At 43.5% G+C, this 25,639-nt stretch overlaps 1 protein-coding gene across 1 annotated transcript in view; it reads left to right on the top strand.

Moving 5' to 3' along the window:
- The first annotated feature begins 2,164 nt into the window (after nt 1–2,164).
- LOC139023013 (attractin-like protein 1) overlaps nt 2,165–25,639 on the top strand; it is a 203,572-nt gene continuing 180,097 nt past the window's right edge. Inside the window, exons 1-3 of the mRNA XM_070434987.1 lie at nt 2,165–2,368; nt 9,304–9,540; nt 10,156–10,293. Of these exons, the coding sequence (XP_070291088.1) occupies nt 2,260–2,368; nt 9,304–9,540; nt 10,156–10,293 (484 nt within the window). The 5' untranslated portion in view covers nt 2,165–2,259. The remainder of the gene's footprint in view (nt 2,369–9,303; nt 9,541–10,155; nt 10,294–25,639) is intronic.

Below are 25,639 nucleotides of genomic sequence, written 5' to 3'. Positions count from 1 at the left end.
GCCATGCTTTTTCTTCCTCACCCCTCTCCCTTCTCTTTTCTCTCGTCGCTCCTCCCTTTCTCATACCGTTTTTCTCTCTCACCCTCTGGCCTCTTTGTTATCGTCCCGTCCGGTTACCTCTTTTCTTCCCTCCCTCTGGGCCTCCTTTTTCTCTCCCTCACCTGCTGCCTCTTGGTTTCGTCCCTCCCTCGTGCCTTTTTTTCTCCTCCCTCTACCATATCTATTTCTCTAACCTCTCGCTTTTTGAGTACTGATGCTGATGATGTTTAGGCATCCCTGCTACGTGGTCCGGGTAGAAACCTCACCTAGTTGCGCTTATCACCTCACCGTGACGGGTGCTTAGAGAGGAACCACTAAGATTATCCACCTTCCCACCAACTCCCCTCCTCTGCAGTGGGACTTGTGTACTGGGGAGAGCCACAAGCGGGACTCTAGCTTCTGTGCCTACCTGAGAGCGCCGAGGGTGTGCAGGGGCGTTCAGAGCCAACCCCTGCACGGCACACCTTTATAGCCTGACTGACAGACTTCCTGCTGATGAAAAGATCCGTAGTTTTGGTGGTTATGATGTTAGGGGTATTACTATGGAGAGCAAGAAGGACACCGAAGAGTGGACATGTGGGCAGCATGAGAGAGGGGACGCCTCGTGGTGTGTGGGTTATTAAGGAGAAGGATACTTTATGAGGTAAGTGAGTGAGAGATGGTGTGATGAATCGTGTTTTTGTACGTAGAAAGTAGGTACTTAAGGTGAGTATGGGAGTACGTTAAGACAGGGACTGTATGAGGAAGTCTGGCTTTTTCTGGGGAGGGCGAGAGAAGGGACTGGGAGAGAGAGAGGGACTGGGGGGAAGAGAGAGAGGGACTGGGAGAGGGAGAGAGGGACTGGGAGAGAGAAGGGACTGGGAGAAGAGAGAGGGACTGGGAGAGAGAGAGGGACTGGAGAGAGAGAGAGGGGACTGGGAGAGAGAGAGGGGACTGGGAGAGAGAGAGGGACTGGGAGAGAGAGAGAGGACTGGGGAGAGAGAGAGGGACTGGGAGAGAGAGGAGGGACTGGGAGAGAGGGAGAGAGAGAGGGACTGGGAGAGAGGAGAGAGGGAGAGAGGAGAAGAGAAGAGGGACTGGGAGAGAGAGAGGACTGGGAGAGAGGAGCAGAGGGACTGGGAGAGGGAGAGAGGGACTTGGAGAGGAGAGAGGACTGGGAGACGAGAGAGGGAGAGAGGGAAGGAGAGGTGGACAATAATTCAGGTGGACAATTAAGACTAAATACAGACTAATTCTCAAAGACACCTGCAACCCTTGTGAATTCTAAGAAGCCTCCCTTGAACATGTGATTGATCCATTCAGCAGTTGCTAGTATGTGATCATTCTAAAGCTCAATCAGACACTATTGAATTAGAGATCCGTTGGAGTGGCAAAGAAAAGTTTACATCCAGAAACCCGCTGTRTTGCCATCATCAGTGACAAGGGGCAGAATTCACTAGTCTAGTGAATTTAAAAGGGGACAGATTGTATGTGGAGAGATACTCTATTGTTTTAGGAAGAGTAGTGGTACAACTGGAGAAGATAACAGCCCGGACTGTTTGACAGTAGCTGACCTTCCTCCCCATCATGGACCCTCAGTGACCGACCTGTCCTACTCACACAAACACACATGCAAGGAAACTGGAATCAACAGGCTCATCTGACTCACGGTCTATTCCTGTCTGCTTTTAGCCCCACTGAATCATTCTAGAACTGATTTTAAGAGCCCAGAATAGCTGGGGAGCCCAAGCAAATGAATCCTTAAATGTTCGGTTTTGGCCGCCATCCCTCCCATAGCTCCACTTTGTACCGACAGAGTAGAGGGGGAATGGGTAACCAAAGACATCCTGCAGTTTCTCATTACCTTTCTGCTTCCTCTCTCGCAGGGGTGTCTCCCACTCTGAAATGACTTGCCTGTCCTCACTCAGCTCAAATGATGGAGGTAGACTGAGGGAGGAAATTACTCTTGGTTACCGTCTACTCTTGAGTTAAATTACTTATTTAATGAATGGTTATGTGTATACCTGCTGTAAAAAATACTCTGTCCAAGGTAGAGAGGAAATGTCTGCTTTAAACACTGCAGCTGATTTTCAGCACTACTTTCAGGCTGTGCACTGGACAGACATGATTTAAATCGTACCTTATTTTCTCCTGTCTACAGTGAGCCCCAAYCAGAGTGCCCGTCCGTGTAAGACGCCTTGCTCCCTGCGCACCACCTGTRCCAACTGCACCAGCCAGACCATGGAGTGCATGTGGTGCAGCAGCACCCAGCGCTGTGTGGACTCCAAYGCCTACGTCATCTCCTTCCCCTACGGACAGTGTCTGGAGTGGCAGACTGGAGACTGCGCCTGTGAGTATACCAGTCAAAGTGGATGAGTCAAACTGTTGTGTGTGTGTGTGGAATATGTGCAAATATATTATTGCAAACAATCACTCTAAACAAATGCTTGTCATCGTACCACTACTATTGACACTAATGCAAGTGACAGCATTAATCTGGTCAACAATAATGCTGTTGGTAGGAAACTTTTTAGAGTAGAATTGATAGGTTGATGGATTGAATTGTTTATTTCAGCACCCTTACTCCTCTCGCTCTCGCTCCTGCTCTCCCTCTCTCTGTCTGGCTCTCTTTCTCTTCTCAATGTCTTGCTCTCTTCTTCTTCATGTCTTGCTCTCTTTCCTCTTCTCCTCGCTCTTGCTCTCCTTTCTCTCTCTCGTGCTCGTGCTTCTCTGCTCTCCTCTTCCTTGCCCTCCTTCTCTCTGTCTCTCTCTTTCTCTCTCTCTCTCTGTCTTGTCCTTTCTCTCCTCTCTCTGTCTTGCTCTCATCTTCTTCTCTCTCTCGTCTTGCTCTCTTTCTCTCTCCTCTCTCGGCTGTCTTCTCTCTGCTTCTCTCTTTCTCTCTCTCTCTCTCGGTCTTGCTCTCTTTCTCTCTCTCTCCGGTCTTGCTCTCTCTCTCCTCTCTTTCTCTCTTCTTGCTCTCTTTCTCTCTCTCTCCTCTCTCTCCCCTCTTCTCCTCTCTCTCTTCTCTCTCGTCTTGCTCTCCTTTCTTCTCTCTCTCTCGTCTTTGCTCTCTTTCTCTCTCTCTCTCTCTCGGTCTTGCTCCTTTCTCTCTCTCTCTCTCTCGGTCTCGCTCTCTTTCTCTCTTCTCTCTCCTCTCTCTTGCTCTCTTTCTCTCTCTCTCTCTCTCTCTCTCTCGGTCTTGCTCTCATTTCTCTCTTTCTCCTTTGTCTTTCTCTGTCTTTCTCTTTGTCTCATCTTGGGTCTCTCTCTCTGTCCCACTCCATATTCAGCTGAGTTCCTGTTTGTTAGTTGTGAATCCTTCAGGGTTAATGTAGCTCAGAGAGACCAGATGTTTGTGGACTCGTTCCGCTCCACAGTCAGTCAGGTGCTTCCACTTCCCTAGACTCTTAGGTGTATGCACTGTAGGTACTGCCGTGGGTACTATGGGGAAAATCAATAACGTATCGATGTTTAATCCAACTCAAATGAAAAATACATGTTTTCGAGTTTGTGTTTTCTTTGAGCTAAAAGCCCTCCGTTAAAGGTCTCAGATGTTCGATTGGTTCTGGGATTTTAACTTTCTCATGATATATATATATAGATCCKTTTATGTCCGAAAATCCCCAGACTTTGTTACGAGATTAACAGTATGCGTTTTACACAATTGCTATTTTGAAAAGTCATGTCARGCAGATGTTGGTACCAATAGTAACTTTTTGTGTGTCTGTTCTTATAGTCAAGTAACTTGCGGTGTGCCGTCTSAGGACTTCCTCTGTTTCACCACATTTCGTCATGGTCACAATATGCCTGAACACCACGTCAGCGACAGTATTCACAGTGCATGTCATTGTTGTACTCAGTGCCATCACCAGGGGAGTCTGAAGTCATTACCGTTCAGCTACTATATCATGGCCAGTGTGCTTGTAGAGTATTCATTTTATGGCCTGACATTTCTCACACTAAATACTCTACATATCGGTTCTGAGATTTGGGGAATGTAATTAGGCAAATTGTTCTATTGTTTTTATTGTCCTCCAGAGTAATGCAACTCTCGGAAGCMTGACGATATGGAGCCAATCAACATGTAAATGGGTTGTAGCGTCGTTGTGTACGCTAAGCCCATATCATGCTTTTGTACTTCAGAACGTGGAGATAAATAAATATACTGTTACAGCCAAACACAGTGCGGCATTGTGCTAATGTCTTTTTGTTTTCAACATGTTCATTTCAAGAAATGTCATGGTTAGCCCTAGGATTATTTGATCAAGTTTAGTATGTTGCAGGTTTTTGTAGGGAGAGAGCAAATATACAAAACTCAATTATTATTCGACTCCATTGCCAATGAGCTGCAGGATAGTGTGGTTCTTTGCCTGTTCTCTTCAGCTGAAAATCATTTCCAAGGTTTTCCCATCAAGTTTGCCTTTTCTCTATTCACAGTAACTTTCCGTGTTTTTTTTTAGATAGATGATTTCTTGTGTTTTGGTTTGGAGGGAATATTGTGAGAAACAGGAAACAAGATTCACTATTTGGCGTACTAGCCACAGGATGTATTTATCTGGAAAGGCCGGGGGAGGTCAGCAACTCCAATCTGGCTGTGCTCCTGAAAGAATGTCCCCCTAAACACAATGGGATTCTGCTGCTGCTCCTGGAAATGGGCTTTCTCCCCGTTAAGGTCACATTTCAGCAGGTCATTTGAACTTAGCCAGGCCCCTGTTCTCCTTAGTTAGGTTCAGCTTACCTCCTACACACGCTCTCGCACGCACACACAAAGGCACTTTGGCATCGAATGAGGGCAGTGCGCAGTTCTTTGCATCTCAGAGTGATTCACCATCCCCATCCATCTGCCTGGAACACCTCCCAAATGTACAGCAGCATTAACTTGACAAACACCTGCATATGTTCATTAAGCAATCAACCGTCGTCCCCGTGTGCTTTGAGCTCACACAGGGCGCTACAGCCCAGCTTGAATATAAAGGGAATCAGGTGCGCGAMTGAAGGACTTGAAAATACCCAAAACATTCCTGACAGCAGGACACTTCAACAGCTGACTATCCAGGACCAGAAATAAAAAGGAGCTCTGTATCTGCATAGATCAGATCATTTGTTGATGGGACATAGAAATAGGCTGACGTTTCGGCATAGCAATGGTACATCACTCTAGTCTCCATACAGATGCTACAGATCTGTCATTGAGAAGGATACAAGTCATTAGCAGTTCTTTAAAGACGAGCTGTTCTTAAGACAACCCCAGCATTGTTGGAGAGAACAATATATTTTTAGGTGTTTTAGGCTTCTGTTATGTGATCGACAGGCTGGGTTATGTTTAATTTAAAGTGTTCTGAACACAAGTGGAAAAAGACAGGGTATGAACCTCCTGAAATATAAAGAAGATGGGAGTCAGAATGGTGAAAGAGTGTTGTGTATATGATTGCTTATTGAACTATCGTCTCTGGGATGCATAAACCTAGCTTCATGCTTTTTGAAATGAGGGATTCTGCTTTTTGATTCTTGCTACTTGGAGGTGCACTTTTGCGTGAACTTGAAACCAAGTACAAGAGCCCTTTTTAGAAAGCCTAAAAAACTGTTGGCGCTTAGGAAGACAATATTTCCACCCTGTGTAAACACTACTGCCTCTGAGGCCGGGTGAGAGGAGAGGTTCTGTGTTTCTAATTATGAAGCACAAGATTGTAGTTGGAGAAAAAGACAAGAACCTAGAAATTAATCAGCAGCATGGTTGAATAATGCAACAGGGACAGACTCTGAAACACAGATTCTGGGGAGAAAAGTTCAGCTGAACACATCTGTGGCTTGTGGAAATGGGAGCGGTTCAAAACCATATCTCCTGGCAAAAATTCTACCGTTCATTCAGGAAAACTCACATGACAATAGAAAGGAACATCTGGGATAACTTCCTCAGACCTTTTGGTCTCATAGGGGTTATTTTTGAGTTAACTTGTGTGTCCTGCTTCAGTTGTGTTTCAAAGCTAGTTGTTCATATTGTTGAGCTCACAACCAGTTGACTTGTTTAACTACTCCATGATGGCCAARCCTGAGTCAATCATTTACATTTCTATTGTATTATTGTTATACAGTATAAGCAGGCTATAAATATTGAATCACAATCACGTTATTTCCTCTTATGCTCGACAACAAGTTCAAAGAAGAAAAAGAAKAAAACAATGAATAAAAGTTCAATCGACCAGTCCAACTTCTCACACGCTCTGAATGAAAACCAATTTAACTAGCCCACCAAGCTTACCYCGGCTTCTGAATCCATTAAAGGAAGTTATGGATGGAGATTTTCTTTGTTAGCGTTGAATGCTGTAAAATATGTATTTTCTAATAAAGCTTTCTTTTGAATGTCAGAAACATTTTAGGAATACCAATATATCCTCAATAGAGACAGTTATGGAATTCCATTTATTTAGGAAAGAAAAGGTCAAGCCATTGGAAAGTTTAAGCAACACAAAGCACTTTTTTACTGGATATGTCCTCAAGAAAAATGAAACGTTGACAAGGAAGTTAGAAGTGTATTAGTCCCAACTCTGCTTCGTCAAGGACAGGCAGTTAAGATGATATGTTTGTCAGAGTCACTAACTAAATGTCTGTAGATACACACATTAGCTGTGCATGGGTAAAATCACTGGGAAAGCCAATCCAGGAAACAAAAGCMATATTATAACATACAGTACCAGTCAAAGTTTGGACACCTWCTCATTCAAAGGGTTTTCTTTATTTTTACTATTTTCTASATTGTAGRATAATAGTGAAGACATCAAAACTATGAAATAACACATATGGAATCATGTAGTAACTCAAAARGTGTTATAAAATATATTTTGATTTGTTTATTTTTGTTTGTGATTCAATATTCATAGCCTGCKTATACTGTATAGCAATAATACATTCTAAATGTAAATGATTGTCTCAGGTTTGGCCATCATGGAGTAGTTAAACAAGTCAAYTGGTTGTGAGCTCAACAATATGAACAAGACTCTGTCTCTTCCCTTCCTGTGGCRGTCCTCATGAGAGCCAGTTTCATCATAGCGCTTGATGTTTTTTGCGACTGCACTTGAAGAAACTTTCAAAGTTCTTGAAATGTTCCGTATTGGCTGACCTTCATGTCTTAAAGTAATGATGGACTGTCRTTTCTATTTGCTTATTTGAGCTGTTCTTGCCATAATATGGACTTAGGATATCTTCTGTATAAAACCCCTACATTGTCACAACTCAACTGATTGGCTCAAACGCATTAAGAAGGAAAGAAATTCCACAAATTAACTTTTAACAAGGCACACATGTTAGTTGAAATGCATTCCAGGTGACTACCTCATGAAGCTGGTTGAGAGAATGCCAAGAGTGTACAAAGCTGTCATCAAGACAAAGGGTGGCTACTTTGAAGAATCTCAAATATAAAATAGGTTTTGATTTGTTTACCACTTCTTTGGTTACTACATGATTCCATATGTGTTATTTCATAGTTTTTATGTCTTCACTATTATTCTACAATGTAGAAAATAGTAAAAATAAAGAAAAACCCTTGAATGAGGTGTGTYCAAACTTTTGACTGGTACTGTAAATGTGTCAGAAATGTATTTGAAAGCAAGGCTGACATACAATACATGAAAGCTTATATGGAAAGAAAGTGCACCTCCATTGGGGCTTTTTGAGCTAACTTTGTCCTCTAAACTGACAGAACATCCCTACTTTCTGATTAAAGTGCCGATGTTGCACATGTTAATATTCAGTAAATATATCACGCCGATAGAAGTTGTTTGGTCACGGGGGGGTTTATCAAAGACAGTAAGTGTTTTGTTGTCTAAACGTTGGGTCTGTTGTATGAACAGATATTCACCTCTCCCTGGGCCTAGGGGCTGTACTCAGTGGAGTGTGAGTGCTCTTGTCGTCAGCCAACCACCGGCTTTTGTCAAGACAGTCCGACGGGTTCCAACATAGCTGCCACCCGCATCCCTCTCCCTTCTCTGATAGACAGAACCAAGGGCACGTTTGCTAAATGTTTGCAAAATGTCGCTCTTTGGTTGGAAGCCTGAGTCAGAGTCCAGCTTTCAATCGATGATGTGAAGAGAGTACAATGCATTCGGAAAGTATTCAGACCCCTTCCCCTTTTCCACATTTATTTATGATACAGGCTTATTATAAAATGTATTAAATTCATTTTTTCCCTCATCAATCTACACACAATACCCCATAATGACAAAGAAAAAACWGTTTTTTAGAAATGTTAGCAAATTCGTCCATTAAAAATGGAAAAATCACATTTACAATAGTATTCAGACCCTTAGCWCTTTGTTGAAGCAACTTTGGCAGCGCTTACAGCCTTGAATCATCTTGGGTATGACGCTACAAGCTTGGTACACCTGTGTTTGGGGAATCTACCCCATTCTTCTCTGCAGATCCTCTCAAGCTCTGTCAGGTTGGATGGGGAGTGTCGCTGCACAGCTATTTTCATAAACTCTCTCCAGAGATGTTTGATCGGGTTCAAGTCTGGGCTCTGGCTGGGCCACTCAAGGACATTCAGAGACTTGTCCCGAAGCCACTCCTGCGTTGTCTTGGYTGTRTGCTTAGGGTTGTTGTCCTGTTGGTAGGTGAACCTTTGCCCCAGTCTGAGGTCCTGAGGTCTCTGGAGCARGTTTTCATCAAGGATCTCTCTGTACTTTGCTCCGTTCATCTTTCCCTCATCCCTGACTAGTCTCCCAGTCCCTGCCGTTTATTATAGTGCTGGCACCACCATGCTTCACCGTAGGGATGGTGCCAGGTTTCCTCCAGACGTGACGCATGCACTGTATGTAATAAGGGCTTACAGCACCATAATAAACTATACTTGATCAACTTTAATGTTGTTATCTCCAACTCAAGCCTTGATAACTTGTCTCAGACAATAACACTGCATTTCAAGCCCAAAAGAATGTGCCCATTGTCCTAAAGGTGGGAATAATAATCAAAATCAATACATTTATACCCAGCCTCTAATCCATTAAATAATGAACCCTCTGGCAATTACAGTAAGAGTCAGTGGCTGTCTAAGAACGTATTAGAGAGTATAGCCTCSCAATGCCAACAGAATGAATAAAGTAATCAGTAACACATGTCTACTTTATTTATGTGGTGGATGGATGTAACAGTATTTATACTACAGATGAATATTATCAAGATCAGACAAGTATTCTATGAGGGACTTTTCTATGTGTCTGAATAATCTCTCTCACTCTCTCTTGCTCTGTCTGTCTCGGTCTCTATTTCTCTCTGTCTCTCTTTCTCTTCTAGCTCAGAACTGTTCGGGCCTGAGGACGTGTGGCCAGTGTTTGGATCAGGCAGAGTGTGGCTGGTGTGGAGACCCCACTAACACAGGGAAGGGCCAGTGTATGGAGGGGTCATACCGCGGGCCCATGAAAAGCCCCTCCAGACAGCCCAGAGACAGGGAGAGGGACAGAGACATGGTGCTGGAGCCTGGTCTGTGCCCCAAAGATAAAGGGTTTGACTGGGCCTACATCCACTGCCCTGGTGAGTCAACAGACACCCACACAGACACAGACCCCCTCCTACACGTAAAGCTATACACCAACCCATCTCACACGTAAAGTATACCACCTCAACCCCAATCCTTCAACACGTAAAGCTTACACCAATCCCATCCTCACACTATAAAGCCTATACCCAACCACATCCCTACACGTAAAGCTATACACCCAACCCATCCTCACACGTAAAGCTATACACCACCATCCTCACGCGTAAAGCTATACACCCAACCCATCCTCACACTAAAGCTATACACCCAACATCCTCACACGTAAAAGCTATACACCAACCAATCCTCACACTTAAAGCTATACCACCACCTCCTCACACGTAAAGCTTACTACACGAACCCACATCCTCACACGTAAAGCTATACACCCACCACTCCTCACACCTTAAAGCTATACCCCAAACTCCTCACACTTAAAGCTATACACCAACCCTCCTCACACTTAAAGCTATACACCCAACCATCCTCACACGTAAGGCTATAACACCCAACCCATCCTTCACACTTAAAGCTATACACCCAAACCCTCCTCACACTTAAAGCTATATCACCCAAACCCTCCATGATCTCTTCCCCCTCTTCCCCAGCTTGTCAGTGTAACGGCCACAGTACGTGTGTGAACGGCAGTGCTTGTGAGCAGTGCAGGAACTTGACCACCGGACCGCAGTGCCAGACCTGCATGCCTGGTTACCATGGTGACCCCACTAACGGCGGGAAGTGCCAAGGTAAGTACAGTGATGGGTGCAGTGCACCAGAGTGGACTGGAGGGGCCAGTGTTTAAAGGTTTTGGCTCTGAGATCCGTGCGTCCTCCAAGAAGCAGGCTGTTTGAACAACAGTAGAGCCAGAAACGACTGTGTTGAAAGATGCAGTAGACAGGCGCTTCAGCCTCTCTGTGTTTAATCACAGTTCTATCAACCCTGTCCAGTCCTGTGGTGAACATTGTTATGAAACCCTGATCAGAGAAATGGAGAAATAGAGAAATGGAGACTATGATAGTGGGATAGACAGAACGAGTAGGAGAAAGAGAGTGAGTGAGCGTGAGCGAGAGGAAGGTGTAATAACATATTTCTACTGCTGACAGATGTGCGTTTTCCCCGCTTGGCGTATGACATTAAATCCCTCTTAATCATTTTCTTATATCTTGGAGTTGACTGGCAACGAACACGGTTGATAGACGCCTCCCCTCTCTCTCCTCCCCTCTCTTTCCTTCCTCCATCACCCTCTCTCCCTCTAATAGGTTTAACGCTGTCATGATTAAATTGATTAACTACCGTCCGTCCGTCATACCACCTTTGCTTGTGTACCAGGCTGACTCCTGAGGACTGTGCCTATAGAGGCTGTTTGACTCCTCAGTCTTACAGAATAGATGGATTTACATGGGCCTTAAGTCACTGATCTGATCCTTGAGAGACGGGGAGAGAGACGGGGCCTGAGAGCGAGCGGGGGAGAGATTGAGAGAGACCGTCATCAAGTTTAAAATATGAGGAGCTCTGAGCTGCCCTTGTAAGAATGGAGAATAGAAGGATAGGGGGAGATGGAGGAGGAGAGATTACCCAGTCTGGTGTCCCCATGACTGATGAAGAGCTGACCTTGTACAATGTGACAGGGGGYTATGTGTGTGTGTGTTTTGAAGGAGTGTGTGTTTTCACATATGCTATGTGGTTTGGAGAATAGCCTTCCAAGTCTATCACTGACAGGTTCACCTTGTAGACACTGAAACCGTCTGCCCGCCCTGTCCAGCTTAACCCTGCCCAGTCTAGCTTGGCTTGACTCGCTGCAGGAGACCTCTCTCTGGGGCTTGGAGTACTGAGAGGGAGAGACTAGCCTGTGGTGGGCTGTGCATGTCAATTGACTTTTGAAAGACAGACCAGCCTTGTGACATGACATGTTGTGTAGGGGTTGGAGAGGGGATTTGATGGAGCTTGGTGAGGGAATTTACTGTACAAGACCAAAACGTACAATACCAGACACTTTCTTTTGGCTACAATACCAAAACAAAGTAAGACAGCCAGTGTTGCGGGAGCTACACTAAACCTGGTTGATGCAATGTACCACGGTAAGCGTTTGATCTCTTGTTGTGGTAGCCATGACTGATCTGTTTCTCCTTAAAGCTGTGGTTGTACTTGTGTATCACTCTTCTGAAAACWTCTGGCTGGCTTACTTATTATTTTTGCTCTGGACAACTGGCAGCTTAATAAGTCTTGACTTTGTGTTTTTTTCCACTAACTGCACTGTAGGCATACAGTCACACAAAAGTCATCCAGGGAGCCCCAGCAAGCTGATGGTTGTTGTTCTTTCAGTTTCTCTCTCCTTCTCCCTCTCCCTTTCTTCCTCCTCCTTGCATAAAGCCAGCACTGCAGAGTTCAATTAAAATGCTGTTTATTGCTTTTGGATATGGCATGCTGTGCTAGTCTGGTGAATTCCATTATAGGCTCTTGGTAGAGCCCTTTCAGCCACCTAGTCCCCCTCAGACCCTGTCTTTACACGTGACCAACCTGCCTGTCTGTCTCTCTCTCGCTTTCTGTCTGTCTGTCTGTCTCTCTCTCTCTCTCTCTCTCTTTCTGTCTGTCTCTCTCTCTTTCTGTCTGTCTCTCTCTCTTTCTGTCTCTCTCTCTCGCTTTCTGTCTTGGTGTCTGTCTGTCTTGGTGTCTGTCTGTCTTGGTGTCTGTCTGTCTTGGTGTCTGTCTGTCTTGGTGTCTGTCTTGGTGTCTGTCTTGGTGTCTGTCTGTCTGTGTCTTGGTGTCTGTCTGTCTGTGTCTTGGTGTCTGTCTGTCTGTCTTGGTGTCTGCCTTGGTGTCTGCCTTGGTGTCTCGTTCTCTCTTTCTGCCTGTTTAAACAGTTTGTTTGTTTAATGGTCTCCAACCCTGATTTTTTTTTTTTGTGGTTTCGTGCTCTCGATGCCTCCTGAGGGGATTCATAAACTCCTTTTGTGTTGTTGTTTGCTTGCCCTCTAACCTTGCCCTCTAACCTTTCACATCTCAGTGTCCCACCAGAGTTGTCTTATTGCCTTTCATAAAGGCAGGAGCAGCCTACTTTAACACCCTTTCTAGATTTTTTGGTTCTCGCTCTCTCCCGCTCTCTTTCTCCCACTCTTGGTCTCTCTCTTTCTCTCTCTGTCACACACATACACACACATACACACACACACACACACACGCACACGCACACACACACACACACACACCCCCACCCCCTCTGGCAGTGCCTTGGCGGGGTATAAATGAGTGTCTGTCATGTTCAGTGTGGGAGGATGCTGTTGTGTGTGAATCCATGAACAGCCAGCTCATGTGTATCCTGCAGTGAGAGGGAGGGAGTAGACAGCAGGACAGCTTTTATCTGTGTGTGTGTGCCTGTCTACGTGTGTGTGCACGCACACACTCTACCAGAGGGAGGTGAGGGTGGGACTCCGTCATCAGGACCTCAGCTCAGCACGGGGTTTTGTCCTCCCTCCGGCTCACCCATTCTGATGGATTAGACAGTTGCAGCTGTTCCAGAGATGTAGTTGCTCTGGTGCCTCTGTAAAACAGCCCACTGACTAGGTACCCACTGTGCCCTCCTCCGCTGACCTCCCATCAGTAAGCACTGTGTAGGTGTGTTTTGTTTATGTGTGCGTGAACAGATATATACAGTGTGTTTAAAATGCATATAAGTGTATAGGTGGTTGTATGTTTGAGTCAGTATACATTCTGTGTCAGGGTTTCCGTTAGGAAAGTGTGGCACTGGACATTTGACCGGCAGCATTTTAATTGACCGTACCCATATGCATTGGGTGTGTTACCTGGTTAGGGCTTTCACCCACGGTGCTCAGAATGACAGGAATCCCAATTAGATGGTAATTCATATTAACAGAAGATGCAATTTGAGATGCAAAGATGTACAGTCCTTCAGTTATTATTATTTTAACCCCTTTTTCTCCCAATGTCATTATATCCAATTGGTAGTTACAGTTTTGTCCCATCGCTGCAACTCCCTTACGGACTCGGGAGAGGCGAAGGTCGAGAGCCGCGTGTCCTCCGAAACACAAATCAGCCAAGCCGCACAGATTCTTGATACAATTCCCGCTTAACCCGGTAGCCAGCCGCACCAATKTGTSGGAGGAAACACCGTACACCTGGCGACCGTGTCAGCGTGCATTGCGCCCGGCCCGCAGCAGGAGTTGCTAGTGCGCGATGGGACAAGAACATCCCTGCCGGCCAAATCCTCCCCTAACCCGGCCGACACTGGGCCAATTATGGGTCTCCTGGTCGCGGCCGGCTGCGAGATGTTCATTTACTTTTGCTCAGCTAACAAGACGAGTAACGAACAGCAAAATCACTAGCCTATGTCAATCTACTATCCCCATAGTAGAGAAGTTGACCTGTTCTATTGGTCAGCTTGTGGAGAAAGAAATAGCCTATTCCAGACAGACTCTGGGACAGTTGTGGGTCGATATTTCCCAAATTCATACAATCAGTATTTTTTTAAAGCAATGAGGCTGATGCAACAGGTCAGAACATTTAGCTTAAAATGTAGATAAACTATTATTTCACATTATAAGCGCAGCAATGTGCACAAGGCAGTAGGCTATGTGCTAATGTTTTTCCCCCATAATGCAAATAGCAGGAAAACACAGTTGTCAAAAACTAGTTATTTCATGTGACAGAGATGAAAATATCCTTTCGATATTTTGAAAGAGGGGAGATCTTGTATGCAAGAACTAGCACGGGTTGCTAATATGACTAGGATTGTGCCTTTGGCTACTGGACAATGAAAGAAAGTTGATATAGTATAAAAGATTTGCCTCCACAGATATGGTCTGATTTTGGCTAGGCTACTTTGAAGCAAAGGTAAAACATGCCTCATAATATGTAGTAAAACGTTCAGGTTTCCAACAATGAAGTCTATGTTTTCTCGWTGCATACTGCCTCATTGCAAAGGGGTGTGAGACGCGCTGATGAAGCCTGCCTTCCCTTGCCTATACATTTGCTGTTTGAGATGCTGTAGCAGCAGCTGTTGCACTGTATGACAGATGTTGTATCTGTGTGCTTTACACGTAGGATAAATAAGATAGGCCTACATATACACGCACCAAGTTAATTCCACTAAATGATGCAAATTAACCTGTAGACCGATAAGCATGACCAGTCAAATATATTTACATCGACTGGTATTTACATCAATGAATCAATGAATGCTGCCGGTGAAATGTCCAGTGCCACACTTTCCTAACAGAAGAGGCTAAAAGCATTTTTTTCGCAATTAGATTTTTTCTTCTCCTCCCGAAAGACTATTACTCCCTATTACTGGCTAACGCAATCCCTGAACTGTATGTATTAATGCCTACATTATGTGCACAAATCTGGTGTGTGTGTGTGTGTGCACCTGCTTTAAGAAGGCCCATGGCGGTAGGGCACCCTTCCCAGCAGTCTCAGCGGTATCCAGTCATCCCCCTTTGAGGCCCTATTTCTGGCCACAGGCACACACACACTCTTATGGCTCTGATCTGGCACCTACTGCCTTAAAAGTACATYAAAGTTCAGCTATAGGATTACACACCTGTTACTGAGCCAAGCTGAAATGTGGAGTGGTGGGAGTTATGTGTCTCGCTACCATGCTAAACCCCAAGTCAAGTTTAACAGTGTGGAGAGTAGGCCTGCATGTCACTGACTCTGCCGCCCTCTACACTGTATATTCAAGACCAAKATGTCAGAGGTCACAAGCCTTTACCTACCTTCATTACCCTTAACCTTACAAGATCATTAAGGCCAGAATAGCAAGTCCCTTTTATCTAAAAYTGCAGACTCCTCACAATCTAACCACAGCAAGATGAAAGACTGAACCCAACCCTCTTTAGCAGAAAATAATTAGTTCTCAGAAGGGTTCATGCTATGCATTAAATAGCTATAGCCTATACAACCGGGCTTTAGAGAGACGTATACATGCTAAATATAKCCTGGGGGTGAGGAAAGATGTTGCTGCTATTTAGCACCACTCCTGTCTGCTTCTAACTTTCTGTTGAAGATGTTTAATTAGATGGAGAGCTGGAATGGAAACGCCAACACTCCCATCGGTGCTACCTCCCACACATAGGAGGATCTGGATGTGAGCTAGACTTTTAATTCCACCCAGACATATTGTTGAGAGCACTCCTCAGGTCCAGGGGAGAAGCCTACTCGCTCACAGTAGAAATTMATGGATTCTAAGGTGCTTATGGTTGCAAACCGAGCCCAGAAGGTCGTGTGGGTGGACAGCCACATATGGAGGTTGTGATGTCTATTTTTGTTGTTTTATCTATACACTGTGAAGAAGCTACTTGGAAAAGTCTCCCTGTGTGTGTGTGGTGAGTTTTGTGTATGAAGTGGCATGTGTGCTTGATCATGATAACATATCACCTGTGTGTTACATTTGATGTGTGCACTTGTCCCGTTTCAAGTAGCCTTTTTAGGAACTATATGCTAAATCACAGTGTGCTGCTCACAGCAGGAAAATAATCCTACAACAACAGGACGTGAATTATTATGTGGATTATAATAGTGGATATTTTTGTAGGGGTTGATACATTTTTCGTAAAGATAAATCAAGTCTGAAATTAAGTGGAAATGACYGACTTTAAAGGCCTTTTTAAAATCTTTAATATACTACAATTTGCATTTTCTGCTGCGCAGGAAAATTGTCTGTGACGACAAAGTGATCAAATTAAGATCGCAGGTCTGTAGGGTTGAGATTTATGAAGTGGGCAGAAAATGATATCCTTCCAAAAGAGAGAGGATTAGACTAATAGCTTGGTTAAAAACAAAAATCTAGAAAAAAACAAGGTCATTGGTGATTGGCCCTGTTTTCAGACAAAGATCAACATGAGATGGATCAGAACCACATGCCCCTCTCTCCATTCATGTCCATCAYCTCCTCCGTATTGTCTTTCTGACATATTCCAGTAGGGCTCACTGGGCATCTAGCTGCCCCTCTTAACATGTCATGTAGGCAAAGCTCAGTGACACTTAATCATGTTTAGCCAGGCTTCATTTGTGATCCACATGGGTTATTAGGTTTACTTTCATCACTGCCGGCTTTGTGAAGGTCGTGCTCTTTACCGACAGACCGCTCTACAATTACCTGTGTGCCGTCTGCCATGATGCCATGAAATCTTCAAGGTCCTCTGTCAACCAGACGTAGAGATTTAGTAGGACTCTATTAAATCAAAAATAAAGAATTGAACCCTCACATTCAGAGAAGCGGGTCGATGCCTTATAGTCAGTCTCTCTGACAGCACATACAGTGTTGCTGGTTTTGATTCCATGATTTGATCTTTTTACATCATACGTGTATGAGGTATGTTATTCTGTGTGCCAACACATCTGTTCAGCAGCACAGAGGAGGCTGTGTGTCTGCTGACTATGTTCAGGCTGTCCTGAACACCATACTGCCTGCCACCAACACCAGCCAGTACAGTATAATCTCGCTCTTTTCACTGCATAGAAGGAAGGGAGAAAGCGACTGAAAAATGCTGCCACGTTTCAATTTCTACGTGAAGGAAGAAAATCCCTGGGCCCAATTCAATTATTTTATTCATTACATGATTCTTTGAACTTGTCACTTGCTGGAAGGCCTATGGAGAGGTTGGAAGGCTGGCCTGGGGAGATGAAGCACTAGAGGAGACCTGCACAGCTTTATGTTGACTTGTATCACATCTATAAAGACTGTCCTCCTGCTCACCAACTATACTCCAGATATAGTTACTGCAGGGGTGGCAGGAAGTCTCACCTGTTCTCTTGGCTAGTAAAAGTAGCTTGAATACCTCATTCCTGTTCTGACGGAACTCTGGGCAGACTGAACCCTTCTCAGATTGAACAGTGGTGTGTACTGTGTTCTAAGGTATACGTGTACTCTGTGTACTCGGGTATTTGTGTACTCAGTGTACTGTGTACTCAGGTATACGTGTGCTACTAGCACATTAGCGTTGTTTCAACACCTCTTCAAATCAAAGTCCATAATGTTAATGCCTGCGTGCATGGCTTTGGACACCTCAACAGTAYTGTGGTGTTAGACTCCAGTAGATTCATGTTGAACCTATGTCTCAGTGGGCCGTTGTCCTGTCACAGCCTTATTAAATCCCTCCACCCTGGTGTATAAAAGTCTCAGCCTATAGACTCTTTAGCCTGCGGTATATCAGCCTGGTGGTTCCTACATCTCCTGCAGTAGAAATGAGTTACCTCTGGTTTGTTCAGCCATTCCTATGAGGAAGAGGAATGGGGAAAGAATARGGTTTTGGGATGAAGGGTAGCAGCCAGGAGTCAGCTCATCACAATTTAAAATAGACATGGAATGGAGGCGATGGGAGGTGGAGGGGATTGGGGAGAGTAGAGAGGACATTAGCGGGGRTAGAGAGAGTTATGTGAGAGTGGTCAGTGCAGTTATGTTTTCCTCCTTTTGGAATGCAGTTATGTTGCTTTAGCTTTTATCTTGTGAGGTGAATAGTAAATCAGCAATTAAAATAAGTGCATTTAAACTATACTGAACAAAAATATAAACTCAACATGTAAAGTGTTGRTCCCATGTTTTATGAGCTGAAATAAAATACAWTTTCCATATGCACAAAAAACATATGTTTACRTCCCTGTTAGTGAGCATTTCTTCTTTGCCAAGATAATCCACCCACCTGACAGGTGTGGCATATCAAGAAGCTGATTAAACAGCATGATCATTACACAGGTGCACCTTGTGCTGGGGACAGTAAGGCCACTCTTAACATGTGCAGTTTTGTCATACACAATGCTACAGATGTCTGAAGTTTTGAGGCAGTTTGCAATTGGCATGTTGACTGCAGGAATGTCCACCAGAGCTTCTGCCAGAGAATTGAATGTTCAATTCTCTACCATAAGCTGCCTCCAACATCATTTTAGAGAATTTGGCAGTACGTTCAAACGGCCTCACAATCGCAGACCACGCGCCAGCCCGGGACCTCCACATTCGGCTTCTGCGGGATTGTCTGAGACCAGCCACCCGGACAGCTGATGAAACTGATGATTATTTCTGTCAGTAATAATACCCTTTTGTGGGGGAAAAGTAATTCTGCTTGCCTGGGCCTGGCTCCCAAGTGGGTGGGCCTGGCTCCCAAGTGGGTGGGCCTATGCCCTTCCAGGCAGACAAATGGCTGCGCCCCTGCCCAGCCATGTGAAATCCATAGATTTCCTAATGCATTTATTGCAATTGGCTGATTTCCTTATAAGAACTGTAACTCAGTAAAATCATTGAAATTGTTGCATGTTGCTTTTATATTTTTGTTCAGTGTATTACTATGAAATCTTGGTCATCCATTAAAAAAAAAATACTTTCCGACCAAAGTACTAGGATCAAGATTCCAGCTCACTACTTTGGTCACTATGTAACACAAATAAAACAACCACACACACACACACACACACACACACTATTGTAGTGTTTGTGCATTAGATCTGCTGTTTCTATGCACAAACGCAGAATGTAGTGGGGTGAGGAATTGTAGTCTCAACAGGGGTTTGCACAAGAAAGAGGAAATATTATTTATATCAAATCCCCTCGTCAGTTAGAGGAGAGTTAAAAAAAATATATATTTTATTTTTACATGTTTTTTCACGTCAACTCCCTTCCCTCCCAGACATCGCAGTTTAGTGGCTCCCAATGCAATACTGTTTTCAAGGCATCCTCAATCAAGGCAGGTTTTAATGTGGTAAAGAACTAGCAGTGACACATGCCATGTTAAATGAAAGGATGAGCAGCCGAACGCAGGCACACCCAATGTAAATCRAATCAAATTTTCAAATCAAATGTATTTATAAAGCCCTTCGTACATCAGCTGATATCTCAAAGTGCTGTACAGAAACCCAGCCTAAAACCCCAAACAGCAAGCAATGCAGGTGTAGAAGCACGGTGGCTAGGAAAAACTCCCTAGAAAGGCCAAAACCTAGGAAGAAACCTAGAGAGGAACCAGGCTATGAGGGGTGGACAGTCCTCTTCTGGCTGTGCCGGGTGGAGATTATAACAGAACATGGCCAAGATGTTAAAATGTTCATAAATGACCAGCATGGTCAAATAATAATAATCACAGTAGAGGGTGCAGCACAGWTGGCTTTTCAACTGCTCCTGCGGTCTCTAGAGAGTTGAAAACAGCAGGTCTGGGACAGGTAGCACGTCCGGTGAACAGGTCAGGGTTCCATAGCCGCAGGCAGAACAGTTGGCCAGGTGGACTGGGGACACCTGGCCAACTGTAATTGATGTAATAGATGTAGCCAGGGAGTGTAATTGATCTAGCCAGGGAGCATATAAGGGATTAGGATACTGTTCCACCTTGTTAGAAACAAATCAGTTTCCAGCAGGTAACTTCAACTCTAGTCCTGGAAGGCTAGAAAGGAGTGCYTAATTGACCAATTTATGATAGTCCACTCACCTGGATACTCTGGCCTGAATCGATGGCTGATTTTAACAGGCAAGGTTTTAAACGGGCAGGCACTGCTGACCTCCCAGATGGTTACAGCAGGGTTTTTTATGGTTCAATATGGGGCTTAGGTGGTGRGCGTGACAGGGGGCGTGGCAATGGGCATGGTCGACCCGTTGCGGCGGCCACATTTTAGAGAAAAATTTAGAGGCCCCATTTTGCCGTTGTAGAGACATTTTAGYATTTTTAAGCYCATTTCCTGCAATTCTAGCAGAGAGAAATGTTTGCAGTTTTTACGATAATTTCCTGTGATTCTAAATACAGTATTCTGCCATRGAGCTGGGAGAACAATTTGCAGTTTTAAAGCAAATGTCTTGCAATTCTATCCATTTTGCCATGGCTAATAGTGTGTTATTTTGCCCAAATCATTACTGCTAAATTGATTGTTTTTGGAATTTTCATTTCTCCATGACTGTCTAGCTTTTTATTTTGGTGATTGTTATTCTCAAAGATGATATAATTGTTTTTTATATAGGTACAATACCTTTTCTACATACTTTATTATTAACAAAATTCACTTTTGGACTTAAGTGGCCCGGAAAAATGCTGCCCTGCCCGCCCAAGGATTTTAATGGCAGAAAAATCTCTGGGTTAGTCTTCAAATGAAATTGAGGCTTAACCGTTTTATTGAATCACATCAATGGATTCTGCAATTCCTTCTTATTTCAGTACTTCTGCCCCCCCCCAAAGCTAACTCAAAGACACTTTTGTATACCTTGACAGATGTTCCTTTCATTTTGAGAACTCAGCCACAAGTTTTAACTTTAGCGAAAGAAGGGTCCTAGAGGAACTGGCAGAGGGACTGGCAGTGTATGTCACTAGAAGCCAGTGCTACCTGTATGYCAGCATACACCACACGGTGTTGCACTATAAGGACTCACACTCTAAGACAGTGGTCACCAACCTTTTCTGAGCCAAGATCCTTTGTGAATCTGAATGCAAGCTGAGATCTACATCTACATAAAAAAACGTAAGCCTGTGCAACATTAACCAATTAAAAACAGTTCTGTAGCAATGAGGTTTGTGCAGTAGGCTATAGGCCCAATACATTATCACTGCATATTGGCTACTCTTGATTTGACATGCCAATGTTGTTCTTCTCAGACCACTTTGAAATTATATTTCAGCATGTTAGGTATATGATCACACTGATAATAGATCATGTGTTGTATTACTTGTGAGGCACAGCTGAGTGAGCTTAATCAATTTCTCTCTTTTTTTTACTGGATTGAGGGCCTGGATCTGATGGTCAGTCTGAGGGGAGGGAGGGAGCAGCGGTGAGGCTGCCTCTCACCTGACTCACTGTCCCTCCGCTCTCCCTCCGCTCTCCCTCCGCTCTCCCTCCGCTTTCCCTCCGCTCTCCCTCCACTGAGAAAAGGGGACACAGTCTTTCAGCTGATGGCAAAACTCAAGTTATTATTTCTGCCTCATGCACCAATTCATGTTACTCCTATGACCAGAGAAAGTGAAATACTCTTTGATATTAAAGACAGGCCTCTAATAATAACAACACTAGCTTATTGAAACACTTTTCTGCTACACTCATTCATTGTAGCTGCAGTGCTGGTTGTAGCGTGAGTATTAGTAGGGAGAACGCACATTTTATGGCTCATAAACTGTTKAACAAAGTGTTGACAGTAATGAATAACTTAAACATGATCTTATTCATAAAAACAGCAGCTCTTTGCTGTCTCTCTCTAGTCATGGTTTTGAAATCTCACATTATCATCAACTTTGCTGTGCGTTCGAGGCTTCTTTTCACAGTATATGGCTCGAGGAAACTGTGCAGACACCGTGATCTGAGCAATCTGATTGGCCAGCGGTAGGCACTTGCACTTGATTTGCTCCCTGGGCATGCCGGGTAGCCAGAGTTCTACCTTTAGACACATGAAATGGTTCAATATGGGAACACTTTTCCTTCCTGGTGCTAGGGCTGCTGAATCAAGTGCACCTACCGCCAACAGCGCAAACCCCCCCCCAAAAAAAGAAGTAGGAGACCCTAACCCTTTTTTTTTTACAGAAATGTTTGATCGACCGGTTGGTGACTACTGCACTAAGATTTGTCAAGTCTCACAGGACCAGAGTGCAGTATGGGAGGCTCTGGAGTGTCAGCCCTGCCACTGTAGCCAATCAGCTAGCCAATCACATTGTGTTGTCTCAGAACTGGGCTCAGAAGGTGAGCTGCATTATGTCACAGTGTTCCTTTGTGTCTTCTGAAGAGACTTGTGGATCTTACAAAAGATGCATTGGGGTTTCTCCTGCTGCTGTGTATAGACGTGTCCGTTGCTCGAAGCTCTTTAGTTTAGAAGCAGTCCCTGTAGACAACCACAGTTTGGAAAAACAAGAGTAAAGTGATGGTTGGCTGTGAGTCCGCTAATATGCATCTGTATATTTACTCTACACTGTATGCATGTTTCTGCAAGCATAGCCGTGTGTGTGTTTTTGTGATATCTACAGTATGCCCTGCTGTAGTGTTATAGTGTCACATCTCCCTGTCTAAGTGCCTGAACAGCAGCCTCTGAAGCACACTACTCTGCACCACTCTACTCCTATAATGTGAGTACATTCATAGAGATCCTAATTTAGCCATAAATCAGCTCAGTGTCTGCTCTGCACAGAGAGGAGAGGCACTCTACAGTCCTGCAGGCTGCTCCCTGTCTGTACAGTACAGCCTACAGGAGTCAACCCACTGTTACACAACACATACTAGACAATTTGGAAGTTTGACAATGTAGTCTACTTTGTAGATTTTAGTGCCGCATTTGATTTAGTGGAACATGAAATAATTTTGGCAAAATTAATACATTATGGTTTTAAGGAGGTAGCATTGAATTGGGAACAGTCATATCTAACTGACAGGAAACAGTCCACCAATATCAATGGTTAATTTTCTTTCCCTCATGCTTTAAACTGTGGAATACCGCAGGGCAGCTGCCTTGGGCCACTTCTTTATTAAATATATACCAACGACCTTCCTTATGCCTTATCTGAAACTCAAGCTACTATATTTGCAGATGATACTACAATTTATACAGCAAGACCATCTGTTCAACAGGTACAGAAAGCTTTACAAGGAGATTTGGAGAATATCAGGGAGAGGGTTTTAAACACCAAGAAMACCAAAGTTTTGTTGGTCTGTTCCACTAGGAAAAGGCCAACACAGCATGGGATACAATTAAGTATTGTGGGAGTACAAATTGAGGAAGTGGTAGAAACCAAACTACTAGGAGTGCAGCTAGACACCTGCTTAGCATGGTCATCTCAAATAACTAATCTATGTAAAAAAATATATATATTTAAAACAGMACGCAAGATCAGAAGGATAGCTAAATATTTACCAGGAAAGATTCTTAAGCAAATAACACAAGCATTAATTGAGAGTCAGGTGAACTACTGTTCTGTGGTCTGGGGAAATGTATCAGCAAGTGAATTAGGAGACTGCAGATTGCACAGAACAAAGCAGCAAGGATTGTTTTAAGGTGGAGATATGGTTCTTTTGTTGTAGTCATTCGCAATGCTCTTGGTTGGTCATAAATCAACAAGATAATTGAAAAAACATGCTTATTTTATTTCATAATATACACCATTTAAAACGCCCTAACTCTATTCACAACGGTATTCAGTTGGTAAGAGACAGACATTCAGTAAATACTAGGAATAGATTGTCCACCATCTATGTGTTATCAAGACAGAAAAGAGAAATAGGCTAAATAACATTTAGATTTAGATTTAAACCATTTAAATATAATACATAGGAAAGTTGTGCTGGTCTATGGTAGATGAATCAATATCATTTTAGACTGAGTATTTATCGGGTAAATATGTTAGTGTATTATGTCTGTTTGTAACAGTGTGTGTTATGTGAAAATGTGTTCGTATTATATATTGTATTTTAAAGTTTAAGGACTCTTGGAAGATTAGTCTAAATGAGGACTAAAAGAGAACCAAATCTACTGTACAGACCTATACCTGCACTGGGCCAATGATTTTTTTATTCTACTTCAGTTTTCATTGTGGCTACTAGCAGATTTAGACAATGTACTGTATCATACATCATCTACACAGAGCCTGAATGTTGGAACATTCATAATGCCTACCTTGAGTCAGAGTATTGTATGCGCTGTTCAACTATTCCTACACTGTCTGTATAGCTAGGAATAATTCCAACTGGCAAAATCCCTTATCTTACTCTTCTCAAAAACGCAAAATGCAAATTCGGTATAGCTGAAAATATATTTAGACTTGTCTGTTATGGGTATGAATGTGTAAGGGGGAGGTGTTTCATCTTGGGATGCCTGTGTGTATGACAGATGATCTGGTTATGGAAGTGTGGGAGTTGTTTAGGTATGTTTGATGGAGTGTTTATAGTGTCCTGTATGATAGTTCCCACTAGGGCTGTGAGAGAGGGGAGTATATCTCGTTGTACAGACAAGACAGGCTTTGCTGTCAAGTGAATAGTATCATGAAAAAGTATGAGCAATCTTAGCGTTTCTCTGTTTTAGCTTCTCCAATTTGGTCAGTTACATCTGAGAAAACATCTATATCTGGCTTTGTTCAACAGGGAGAGATACACATTTTGATGTAACCTTTATTTTAACAGGGAAGACATATTGAGACCTAAGTCTTTTTTACAAATGCGCCCTGTATATAAATATACATATTATGAGCAAGACTGAGAGAGAGCGAGAGACTGAGAGAGAGCGAGAGACTGAGAGAGAGGGGCTATTTGACCAATGAGAGTGATGAGTGTTGCATCAGATGACCTGGCTCCACAATCACCCAACCTTAACCCACTTGAGATGGTTTGGTTGAGTTGACCGCAGAGTGAAGGAAAAGCAGCAGATGTGCTCAGCATATATGTGTGAACTCCTTCAGACAGTTGGAAAAGCATTCCAGGTGAAACTGGTTGAGAGAATGTCAGAGGTGTGCAAAGCTGTCATCAAGGCAAAGGGTGGCTACTTTGAATAATCAAAAATATATTTTGATTTGTTTAACACTATTTTGGTTACTACATGATTCCATATGTGCTATTTCATAGTTTTATGTCTTCACTATTATTTTACAATGTAGAAAATAGTAAAAATAAAGAAAAACCCTTGAATGAGAAGGTGTCCAAACGTATAATATATATATATATATGCTACTGATCAACAACAAAAAATAACTTGGTCAACCAACAGCCTATCGAGTAAACAATCGACCAGTCTAATAATTGGGGTCAGCCCTAATAGAGCCTTGGAAAAAAACATCCCATTAAAGATGTACTTTAGTAGCCAACATAAAGTCAAACCCCACTGTGATACGCCTGACATTGATGTAAAACTAGACCCTCCTCCATACCGCTTTTATGTTCTATAGGAGGCACGGAACCCAGTGACGTCCGCCACTACTACTACTGCAGCAGCAATAGAGACATGCCACTTCATTCCACTGTCTGTCCTATTTACAGAGAAACACAGAGATAGAGCAAAATAATGAAATAAACAGAAAATACAATGAGGATTTTGTTTTGGGAGGCGGTGCAGCTTGTATCTTTGGGGCTTATGTTCTATAAGCTCAGTCTCTCGCTCTCTTCTCAGTCTCTCGCTCTCTCTCTCAGTCTCTCTCTTCTCTCTGCAGT

This window comes from Salvelinus sp. IW2-2015, linkage group LG25, assembly GCF_002910315.2.
Source record: "Salvelinus sp. IW2-2015 linkage group LG25, ASM291031v2, whole genome shotgun sequence".
In the NCBI taxonomy this organism is placed as follows: domain Eukaryota; kingdom Metazoa; phylum Chordata; class Actinopteri; order Salmoniformes; family Salmonidae; genus Salvelinus; species Salvelinus sp. IW2-2015.
Note: the sequence above shows the minus strand (reverse complement) of the source record. Positions and strands in the feature narration are given on the sequence as shown.